Here is an 11,685-nt window from a genome sequence, read left to right as displayed (position 1 = left end):
CACCCCCCTCCATTTTCTCCGTCCCACACCCTCTGTGCAACGCCAAGGGCATGTCACTCTTCCGCTTCTCATAGCGAAAAAAACGAATCAGAAACTAGCTACCTTGTTTAGAAACAGGTACCTAGTTTTGGGAAAAATGAACCAGAGACCTAGTATTGGGCTCGTATTCCGTTATTCGAATAATTTATTCGGTTTCTGCCCAGGCCTAGTCTATGCCTTTCATAGCTGTGCGCTTCACAATCGAAGTAGGTCATCCCTGCCCTATATATAGGGCTTGCGCACTTCTCGGGTAGCCCGGCTCAAGCCCTTTATTAAGGCAAGCGCTATTTGCAACGCCGCGTTCTGAATAGCTCCCGTGCTATTTGAAACGCTAGTACTAGATCTAGATCTAGTAGCCATCGTTTCTACATGATAATATTGTAGTTCTGCCTGAATTGTGGAAGCTTTCTCAGTTTTTTTATAAACCTCCTAGGATTTCCTTTTTTTATGACTTTGTCTTATTCCGATCAATATTGGGTAGATCTAGATCTAGAAAAATCTAGATCTAGATTAGATCGAACAATTGTTTCTGACATTGTTTGCACAAAAGTAGACGTTTTGTTCATCTCTCTCATAATCATAATCATCTGAGTTAGAGTTTGAGCAAGCTTAAGTCGAAAGACGCTTGGATAACAATAACAAGATGGTGCAACTTGAACTTTAAGTTAGGCCTAGAGAACGTATTCAAGCTGTCTGCTGTCTACGTTCTGTAAGTCTAAAGTTTAGTGCTTCCAAGCGTGGCATCGAATCCCGGTCACGAAAGGGTTTTTTTTCCCCTTCTCCTGAGCCTAAAATTTTATTTTAAAAAATAGACTCACAGACCAAGGAAAGCCACTACTGAACTTTAACCAGGCCTAAATTGGTAAAAGGAAAAGTAAAGAGGCTATACTAAGGCCTACTTTGTATAGAGCTCCTCTTGGGGACAAAACCAAAATGTGCATGCTTCATCACTACATAAAAAAAACTACAAAGCAACAAGATATAATTATGGGAACAATTTGTAGGTCAGTCGAGAAGAGAACAACAACAACAAAAAACCGTCCAGGACCGGGATCGAACCCACGCTAAAAAAATAATGGTTTGACTTCAAGCGCAGATATGCTGTCACTTCGGCCATCAGAACTTCCGATAACGATGTGCAGATTAAGCTTGATATTTTACACACGGCGACACAGCGTTTTATTTAGCACTGGCGCTAATCCCAACACAGCGTTTTATTTAACTTAGCACTTAGCACTGGCACTAATCGCAACGCCGCGTTGCAAATAGGCACTTTCCTTTATTAAAGGCCTGCGCGCTTCTAGGGTTTAAGTTTGTCCACTTTACATAGTGTCCAGTTTGATAGTTTATTACTATTAGTTTATTTATGTGCCACCTACAAAGCCTAGCTTACTAGATCTATGTGAGGAAGGACTTCCATAACGAGCGACCCCCCCCATCAAACACAATAAGAAGAGGCCTAGACCTAACCCTACCCCAAGCCCTCAATTCTGCTCTGTCTCATAGTGGTCGCTTGTTACGGAAGTCCTCCCCTATGTGAAGTGGAGGGCTGTACACATGCCTCGATGCTACCGTATGAATAGCCACTTCGCTTTTTTTTATATTTTAGAAGAGGAAGTGGCTATTCTCACCCGCCCGGAAGTTCTTGCAAGATCTACTCCTCCCCTCTTCTCTCTCTCTCTGTCTCTTTCTGAATACTGTCTATCGGTGTGGACGATCAAATTGACCAAAACAAAGTTAAAAAATGATGTTAAAACACAAAAGTAAATTAATTTGGTTGTCTACAAAGATGCTACGGCTATTTAACTTTTCGAATCGAGCCGAACTACGCGGGTCGCCATTTTGTTTTGCCCGGAAGTTCTCGCGCTACTCCTCTCTCTCTCTCTCTCTCTACTGCCCACAGACAAAATTGGGTGCTTTTTCGGTAGTTCCCACCCCCCTTATTTGAGCCTGACCTACATCTAGATTTTAGATCTATACGTTTGATTCGCGGTGAACTAAGATATCAAACCTAACAACAGCAAAACATTAATAAATTGTAGTAAAATTCAGGGGGGCATGCCCCCCTGAAACCCCCCTTCCTATTTTTGTTAGGTCAGGGGGGCAAGCCCCCCTGAAACCCCCCTACTCTTGGGGCCAAAACCCGTGAATAACAATTGCGGGGTGGGATCTAGAAATCTACCAAAAAAGCGCCCAATATTGTACGCTTTTTTTAGTAGGCTACAGTACAGTTACAGTAGTTGTAATGGAACGTTTGTTCACGGCACAGAATTCTACAATTTTTCTGTTATCACAGTGTAGAATTCTGTGGTTTAGGGTGAACGCAAAATTTGTTGGCCTAGATCTAGGCTATAACGGTGAACGCGCACCGGGTGAGAATAATAGCCAAAAGTCGGCAAAAGACTCGCCTGTTAGTCTTAATTTAAGAGTTAGAAGAACAAGAAAATCACTTTCAAAGTTAGATTTCTAGATTCTAGATCTCTAGATCTAGATCTAGATCTCTAGATCTACATCCAGACAATCAGAGTTAAATATTTTGTTGCATAAGAAAATAACCCTGCTGATGGATTACCAACCTGTTTCAGTGTGTAGATCAATCCATCTCTGGACAACAAATCGGGATATAACCAATCTATATCTGGCGGTTGTGTGGACATGGAAGCTGCCATTTTGACGACAAAGTGTTCAGCAGATAATTCAATGCTGATCCTACCTCGAAAAACAGGAGAACAATATAAATATTTATCTATAATGCTTAAGAAATCTATATTAAAAGTTATTTTTTGTTTCAGTTTTGCTAATTGAAAACAAATATTCCCTCAGTCATTTTTGTAACTTTGATATCTTTTTATCATATCAAAATAAGACATACTAGTAGCGCAGTAAAAGTAGCAGACTACAAAATTTCAAGTTGGATGGGAACCATGAAAAGCCTTGATAAGTGATCACAAGATCTTTCCCGTTTTCGCTGAGGTTAGCCAAGGCCTTCTTTGCTTTAAATTTAAATCAGGGACAGAAGCTTCTATTGTGACAAGACTTTATCTCTGTGTTTGAAGATTTACGAATAGGCACACGAAACAACGTAGATCTCTAGATTTCTAGAGTCTAGATCAACTCGCCATATCAGACAGAGTCCTGCTCTCACTTTCGGTCAAGACTTTTAAGCCCCACTGGAAGTGTTCGTCAAAATAATAAAATGACAAAATTACTGTTATTGAAAGGGACATAACAAAGCTAAGAACTATGAAAATTACTACATAGGCCTATTTATGACTAGATTCTATAAATAAATCTAAAGTTTGTATGTTGTTGTTTTGTTTTTTTATGGCAATTTATCATTTTTGGGAACAAATTTGTTAGGCATTCCTTTCACTTTCATTTTGATTTATTTGTTTACCAGGGCTTCCCAAATTCTCCGTTTAGGCTACTACTAGATCTAGATCTAGATACCTTCCTTTGAATTTTCTTGAGCCACTCTCTCTCTCTCTCTCTCTCTCTCTCTCTCTCTCTCTCTCTCTCTCTCTCACACACACACACACACACACACACACAAACACACACACATTTTATTACTACATCTATACGTTATTATTCCTATGTGTTTGAAAACATTTCGAAATTGACTACAGGTTTTCTTCTGCTAGCAGAATCATGCAGGAGGAAGATTTTTCGGACTTTCATCATTCAGCTGAAAACCGTCATTAGACAAAGAATAACACAATTAAATAGGTGCATGCAGGGGCGGACTGGGTCTTAAAACCGGCCCGGGCATTTGTCATCCATACCGGCCCACTAAGGCCTAGTAAAACACGCAAAGCCAGCAAGTTTCTAAGCCTCCTTGCTATTATTATATGTTACTAGTTAGAGCACAGAAACTGACGAAAACACCCATGTTGTATTATTGTGTGTTTGTATGTGTGCGCGCATATTTGTGTGTGTATGTGTGTATGTGTGTGTGTGTGTGTGTGTGTGTGTGTGTGTGTGTGTGTGTGTGTGTGTATGTGTGTGATAAGCAGCTTTTTAATATATTATATCATACATGTCGTACAACCAAATCAAAACAACATTAGCACAAGAACTCAGCCCAGAGCATACCTAAGAGAGTTGATGTCTGCGAAGTTATTTGCTTTTGACGGCCACAACAACAATTATATGTCTTTTTTGTTCTGTTTGGTCAAGATCTCCTTTTCCACTGACATCAGCATAAATGCCTCAAGATGTTCAGGTGTCATCGTGTTTCGGAGACGGATTTTGATTTTGTTCAGGGCAGAAAACGACCGTACGCATGCAACCTGCGACATAGGCAGGATTAGTAGTGGCTTGTAAGCAACCCCAATGTCTTTGTAAGCAGCGGTGAAGAGGTCCAACTTGAGTAGCACCTTGTAATAGCAGGGAGGGCAAGCTTTGCATGAGATACATGTAACAGTGGAACTTGAAACATTTTGTCTGCTCAGTTCTGATTCACAGTCAATCAATATCGCTGTTTCACCTCATAGTGGTCTTCAACTGACTGCTTCAGGTATTTCCATCGTTCTCCAAGGCTTTGCAATTCTGTTTGCAATCCTTCTGTGGTGACGCTAATGTCAAATCTCAGTAAATACTTTTGCAGCTCTTCCATAGCCTCTGATAGGACTTCACCAAAGTTTCTTGGATGAAGAAGGGACAGGTCAGCAAACAATCTAGGCGCTGCAGATCCTTTAAATCTTTGTTCAGTGCTGTTAACAAGGGTGTCTACAATTCGATTGTACACTTCAATACGATATTTCTTAATGGGGTCAGCTGTTGATGTAGCTTCGTCTGTACACAATTCACCATCCATTCGTCTGCGTTGTCTTTGCCGTTTCAAGGGAAGCGACTCTTCCGCGAACGAATCTGACCCGCTCTCCTCCTGTGCATCATTCAGCCACTGAACAAACTTTGCAGCTGCATTTTTAAAAGCTTCGAAGTCCGCCCTGAGGGCCGGCATGTTTGACAGCAACTCCGCCACCATCTTGTATTCCGTCAAAAGGTCCAATTGCACGGTTTGTAGATACTTAAAAAGGGCTGAAGTGCGTGAAAATATTTGCAGATACACTTGCGCTGTGAGAATTGTTTCAAGCTTGAGTAGAGCATCAATGTATCCTCTTACTTTAGCTTTTACGACTGCTTGGGTGTTGTCAGCAACACTTATAACGTTGAGGCTGGTGATCACTTCAACAAACAGAGCTTCGGATGGATTGTTGAAAGAACCAAACACCTTCCTTAAGGCAGCATCTTTTGACCAGCATCTGGTCTCACCAATGATTCACAAACGCTTCATAGTTGTCGAGTGCCTGCTCCAGATGTACATCCACTGACAAGACTCCCGAAAGAACACCGCAGTGTCGTCCATCAATGTAAATAGCCATGCACTGTTCACTACAGCACTTGTGACCTCCGAAACAACAAGATTCAATACATGAGCGTGGCACCAAACATGGATCTGCATTGGAGCTTTGTTTTAAAGCAGAGTACTGAAACCTCTATAGTGTCCCTGAATGTTTGCTGCACAGTCATTTGCGTTCCCAACTCATTGTTTGAGGTCAAGATTCAACCTTTGCATAACTTCTGAAACAATCTGCACAAAAGGTTCGCCGGCAGTTTCTTCACACTTCACAATGCTCACCAGTCTTTATTGGATGTTGCCAGTTTTATTCACATACCGAACGACAATACAGCACTGACCCTGAGTTGTTATGTCCTGCGTTGTGTCAATTTCCACAGCAAACATGTCTGCTATTTCTTCCAAAATGAAGTAACGGATCTTATCCCGAATAACAGTGATGATAGAATTCACAGTAGTTTTGGACAAAAAGTAACAAATGAGCCTCTGCCTTTGGAACTGTTTGCCTTCTCATTTTTTGTCTTGCTGCTATGGACTACGCGAGAGAGGTGATCACCTGTGCATGAATCATATTTGCGTAGCAACTCAACAATTTCCAGGAAAATACCATGGTCAATTTCTGCGTTGTCCAAAGTGTAGGCTGCCTCTTCCGTACTTCCTCTGTAGCTTAGTCCCCTCTTGCCTATGAGTTTAACTACATCCACAACTCGGTTCATCACTTGCCGTTTCTTTCTGACTTCATCACTGTAGTCCTTCGCCAACGCCTGAGAAATGCTTGATTGTCTTTTATCAACCAGATATGCTGTTGAGCAGTGCAGATGCAAAGACGAACGTTCATGCTGTTCCATTCGAGAATATACGCGCCGCCAGTCTTTTATCCCCTCAAAAAATACGGGTGTGTCTGAAGTGGCAGAAAACACCAAGCAGACAGAACAGTGAAGTGCATGGGAGTGTTTGTTGTAAGACTGCCACCATCTGTCTTCATGAATAAAACATCCTTGCACCACTCAATTATATGTTTTCTGACATGGATGATGATTCCAAAACAACAACCTTTCTTCTTCTGTGCATGGTTTCTTAAAGTAGTCAGTCCTGAAATCTTCAAGTTGAGTATGTGCAGTCTGTTCTGTTCTAGCCAGGGATAAAGCTTCCCTTTCACTTGTTGGTTTAATTTCTCTCATTTCACCCGATGATGGTCCAGCAACTAATTAATTCACCGCTTTTGTCCACCTCGTCAAGTTCAGTTGCTTCACCTGCTGATAGATCAGCAGCAGCTGCCAATCCATTACCTTCATCCACTTGGTCAAAATCCGTTGTTTCAACTGCTGAAGGTCCAGCTGCCAGTGCCAGTATACTGCCTTCGGCCACATTTTCACAGATTTCAGGTCCCTTTGCATCAGCGCTTTTGAACAGATGCAAAATATTTCGGCATTTTGATGCACTTTCAGACAGTTTGTTTTTCTTTCGATCACGTTCCTTCTCCGCACCCCCTTTTCTTCTTTTGTGGTTTGACGTATCCATTACCACTTATCCATTAGGGCCTACAAAGGAAGAAAAAGGAGTAGATCCACTGGTCTTATAAACACAGCAATCTGAAGACAATTTTTTTTAACCAAGCGGCCCACTTTGTCCTTTTAGAACCGGCCAACTTTTTCCCTTCGGCACCGGCCCACTTTGTCCTTTCGGCACCGGCCCAGGGGGCATTGCCTAAATGCCCATAGGCCAGTCCGCCCCTGGCTGCATGTATAGAATAGTACTTGTACAACTGCAACCTTTTGTACAGACATTGAAGAATTATGGTGCTGATAATGAGTAAAATTGCAAATTAAGAAAATGAAGTGAACGGTAATGAATGACATGTATTTGTTTTGAGATTATAAGGATATCTTTGGTGCATGAGCTTTATTCACAGTGGTGTAGTTGAGCAATATTCTAACATTACATCATGAGTTAATGAGGATATTTTTTATACTCCACAGATTTAAAAAATGGCTTCCCAGCATACCTTGCGCTTTCAGTCTAATTCGAAAGTATTTCATCAAGAGGTAAACATATACTATATTAACTTAGGCTGAGACCTCTGTATTTACATCATCTATTTTATGGTGTGCATAAGAGAGGAGGTATTAACACCTTTTTATCTAATGCAAGCTCACTTTCTTCTGGCCATCAATTCCCTATTCTCAAAACAATACAGTGAAACCTATTTAATTAATGCAGAATAGAATAGCAAGGGAAAAATAAAAATAAGATTTTGCCTTACACAGTTTTCCTTTGGACAGCTTCCATTGCTTCCATTTTGTGTTTAAAGGGTAAGGATGGGAACATAATATGGATAGGACTAAAGTTAAAGGGATCGCTTTTCTGTGCCAGCCTGTGCTTTTGTCCTATTTTCTTGGTCGATAGTAAGATCTCACATTTTCATTTGTGATGCAAGGGCTGACCTTCTTTAGTCATTTATTAATCTGGAATGAGAAGTCTGCTCCCTCGATCAATGTGGAATTTCCGCCCAGTGCATTTAAAAGAGAGGCGAGAGGCGCCTACTTTGACCGCATTTAAATCTGTTCACATTTATTTACTTCTCATTTTACTAACTAAATTTATTTGCTCTTCCAACAGCAAGTGTGATCAATAGCCACAGTGATTATATTTTTGTGAATGTGCTGTGCATCAGATTGTGTGTGCATATTATTATTATTATTATGTATTTGAAAGAATTGTATGTTGAAGTAAGCCTGAAATGTTGATTTAAATCTTATTTTAAAGTGAAGCTCCCACAGCCACCAGGGAGTATGGGCGCTATAGAAGTGATCTTTATTGTTATTACATGATGTATTCGTTTCAGGGAGCCTCATAATACACATTTCTTTAAAAGAAGGGTTGGATTTTTTAAAGAGAACAAGGGTTTAATTCCACTTACACACTGGATGGGTCCCCACTTTGTTTGGGTTTAATATTATTTATAATTTATAGTTATTTATCAAGAGGGGTTACAGATAGATTCTGCTCAGACAGTTTTTTAAATTATAGTCTTTGCATTCCACAGCACCATTATCACATGTATAATTAAAATTATTATGATATTTTCTTAATACTGACCATGAAACATCAATGTAAATAGGGCCTACTTTCATTGTTCCGAAAATCACTGCAACTTAGGAAAGGTGTGATCAGTGAAGGGAGCATGCCTCCATCACACTAACAGGTTTTGTAACCTTCAGAAACACATAGCTAAAGTACTCGATTACGCATCAGACACACGGCCCAAACACACAAATACCTCCTCAAAGGAGAAGAGAAGCCGTTTTATGTCGGATGCGACACAGATTTTACCATTAGTAGTGGCATTAGACGCATTTTAACCGGGTTTCTAGACTTCAGAGAGACCCGAATGAAATACTTTAAATGCACAAAATTGCAAGACATTTTTTCCGTCGTTGTTCCCAACAGAATTTTAGATTTTATGAAGGCCGTTGGCCTTTATAGGAAATTATAGAGTGAAATTAAATTATTTAAAATTTTTATGTTATTTAGGAAAGTTGTTTTATTAGATTGGAAATATATTTACACCGAATTTTAAATATTTTAACATATTAAGATCTAACTACTGACCCGAGCCCAGCCATACAGTGAACTGTTGCGAATAGAACTAACTTGTGTTTCGCGCGCTCATGACCTTATGCAGTTGCGAGCACCGTAAAACCCCATATTAAACTAAAAAAACTAAATTACCAGCTCTTAAAAATCTACATTGAAAACTGAGTGTTCGTGCTTAAGAGCTGGTGGGGCACCTAGAAATCGTTTTTTGGGGTCAAATTATGCAAATTGGGGTAATTACATATTACAGCACCTGGACATTTCCTGAACAATATCCAGAAACGTACGTAAACTTTGCTACACCCTAAAGCTGTGTTTTTTATTCAGGTCTTTCTGCGAAAGCACATGTTTTCCAACCTTTTCTTACCTTTATCGGCTGTTTTCTCACAATTCCATTTTTTCACACATTATCCCATTTTTCTGCTCTGTTTCTTGTTCAATTTCAAAGCAACTTTCACAGAATACCGACAACACCCAGTTCTAAATTTGGGCTTGTTGAATTTTTGATTAATGGATTAGTAAAGATTTATGGGCTTAGAAAGCATGGATTTTCCATTTTTTTCCCTTTTTTTTGTAACAACCCAAATAGTAAGTGTCATAAAATAAAAATCAAAGCATATAAAAAATTCAAGAAGCCGAATTTCAGAACGACCTATTTACTGTTGGCATGCCAAATTTTAAGTGAATCAGTTGATAAATAAGGGAATACAATGGGACTGAAAAAGGTATACAAAATCCAATATGGCCGCCGTTTCCATAGCAACTGATTCACAATAATATACTTTTTGAACTATTGATTTCAAATCCCCAATAACACACGATATATATCCCACAGCAAATATGGGCACTGAATCTAGGCCTTGTAATAGCCAAAAAAGACCCCAGGTGCCCAACCAGCCCTTAATAATCAAAGAAAAAGTCCTACATTGTAAACTATATAAGTCTCTTTCTTGGAAATGCATGTTTTCAAGTGCCAGCTCTTAAAAATCTACTTTTTTTAGAACTGATTGTGCAGGAATTAGCAAGCAAAGGAATACCTTAAAATTGTAGTTTGTACAATATATGCCATACTTACTTTGGTGGAAATTAGAATTGAAGACATAGCACACATTGTACAGTACTGAGAAGTCAACAAGGTTGGGGGGTGCGGATAGCAGTGGAAGCGCAATCACAAAACCCTGTTTCTTGGAAATGTAATTGAACTCATGTCCTGCGTCTGTGCTGAGATGTGAAATGTGAATCTTATCAGTAACCGATTACGTCGGACCAGCCTCTCTGGTTTCACTTTGATTTTTAAAAACACAAGTAGGGTAACTCTGTTCGCAAAGGGTGCGCATTTGCGAAGATGCCGCCACCGAATTTTGAGGACACTTTTTTTAAACTGGCTCAAAGAGAGGAGTGGCTGTGGACCCTCTTGTTATGTCGCAACAGAGTGACTATTATAATTGATATCAACCCTTGTAACTCAGTACAATAACATCGATTTTTCTTATTATCTAAAAAATATTTCTTTATTACCAATTTTAAGCCCCCCCCAAACACACACAGCAGTGCCAAATTCAGTTTCATGCTCACTGTAGTGAATATTTTCCAGAAATGATTTTTTCCTCTCTTGATCTTCATAGATCACGTTTGCCACTTCAGACTAAAATAAAATGACTACAAGAACTAGATCTAGATTATATTTCCTGCAATCAGAATTTAGGTTAAATAGCTTTGATAGTTGATGTAGTTTTGTTTGGAAAGGAAAATATCAATTGGTTGAAGCAGAAACATGACACTGCATATTGAAATAAAGAAAAAAATCCGTTTTAAAAGGGAGGTTGCAAAAGTGATAGCTTGGAAACATAGTAAGGGCAGTGGGTGAACCCGTAGGGGAAATCCAACAATACCCCCCCCCAAACCAAAAACTATTATTTATTCGGTTATTCGGATTTTTAGAGAAACAGGTACCTAGTTATTCGGGGTTTTTTTTAACGAATAATGCCCAGCCCATTGCCCAGGCCTACTTCACAGGCCTAGTGCACAGTGCACACTACTGCCCGTCGCTTGAGGTCTGAGAAGCCATAAGCTATTTTTGTACATGTACTTTGTACTTTCTACTCTACTCCCCTTGTGTTGAAGTGGCTTGATTATTTAATATGTCAGGTTAGATCTAAGTTGATTACTCCCTTGGGTCCCAGACCTCTTTATCTAAAGTTACAGCGCTCAAGTTGAAGTGCTTAACGATTGTATTGATTATTTATTTTTGTTTGTCTGTATATCATCAATGTCATCATCAGATGTTTAAAGATAAGCCTACATAATATTATTAATAGGTTACTGTATCTCAATGAATCTATTGTGTTCCTTTCTTTTCTCCTCACAGCATTTGGACAGCAAAAAACACGCAGAGCAAGGAAAGACTTGTAATGCCTGTAAGTTTTATATTATTTTTTATTGTTGATGGTGAATTACATTTATTTTAGCTCGCAAAACTCCATAATGTAGGCCTACTCATGCCTGCACGCAAGAGCACACCTGAGCACGCCAACTATTATCCTATTAATTTTTTCTAAGTCTAAATCATTCCCTTTGTGTCGTGTACACATTCATCTCTCTCTTTCTCTCACTCTCCCTTTCCTCTTTCTCTCTCTTTCTCTCACCTCTCCCTCTCCACTCTCTCTCTCTCTCTGTCTCTCTCTCTC

General features: G+C 39.6%; 2 protein-coding genes across 2 annotated transcripts in view; one reads left to right on the top strand and one right to left on the bottom strand.

Annotated features, from left to right (window-relative positions):
- Positions 1-10,288, bottom strand: part of LOC101860928 — a gene marked incomplete in the record, with an annotated part of 14,753 nt that extends 4,465 nt beyond the window's left edge. The window contains 2 exon segments of the mRNA XM_035972479.1: positions 2,627-2,752; positions 10,074-10,288. Of these exon segments, the coding sequence (XP_035828372.1) occupies positions 2,627-2,708 (82 nt within the window).
- LOC101860693 (synaptonemal complex protein 1) overlaps positions 2,772-11,685 on the top strand; it is a 34,910-nt gene continuing 25,996 nt past the window's right edge. Inside the window, exons 1-3 of the mRNA XM_013088226.2 lie at positions 2,772-3,012; positions 7,381-7,446; positions 11,367-11,415. Coding sequence (XP_012943680.1) covers positions 7,390-7,446; positions 11,367-11,415 — 106 coding nt within the window. The 5' untranslated portion in view covers positions 2,772-3,012; positions 7,381-7,389. The remainder of the gene's footprint in view (positions 3,013-7,380; positions 7,447-11,366; positions 11,416-11,685) is intronic.

Source organism: Aplysia californica, unplaced genomic scaffold (genome assembly GCF_000002075.1).
Source record: "Aplysia californica isolate F4 #8 unplaced genomic scaffold, AplCal3.0 scaffold00705, whole genome shotgun sequence".
Classification (NCBI taxonomy): Eukaryota; Metazoa; Mollusca; class Gastropoda; order Aplysiida; family Aplysiidae; genus Aplysia; species Aplysia californica.
Note: the sequence above shows the minus strand (reverse complement) of the source record. Positions and strands in the feature narration are given on the sequence as shown.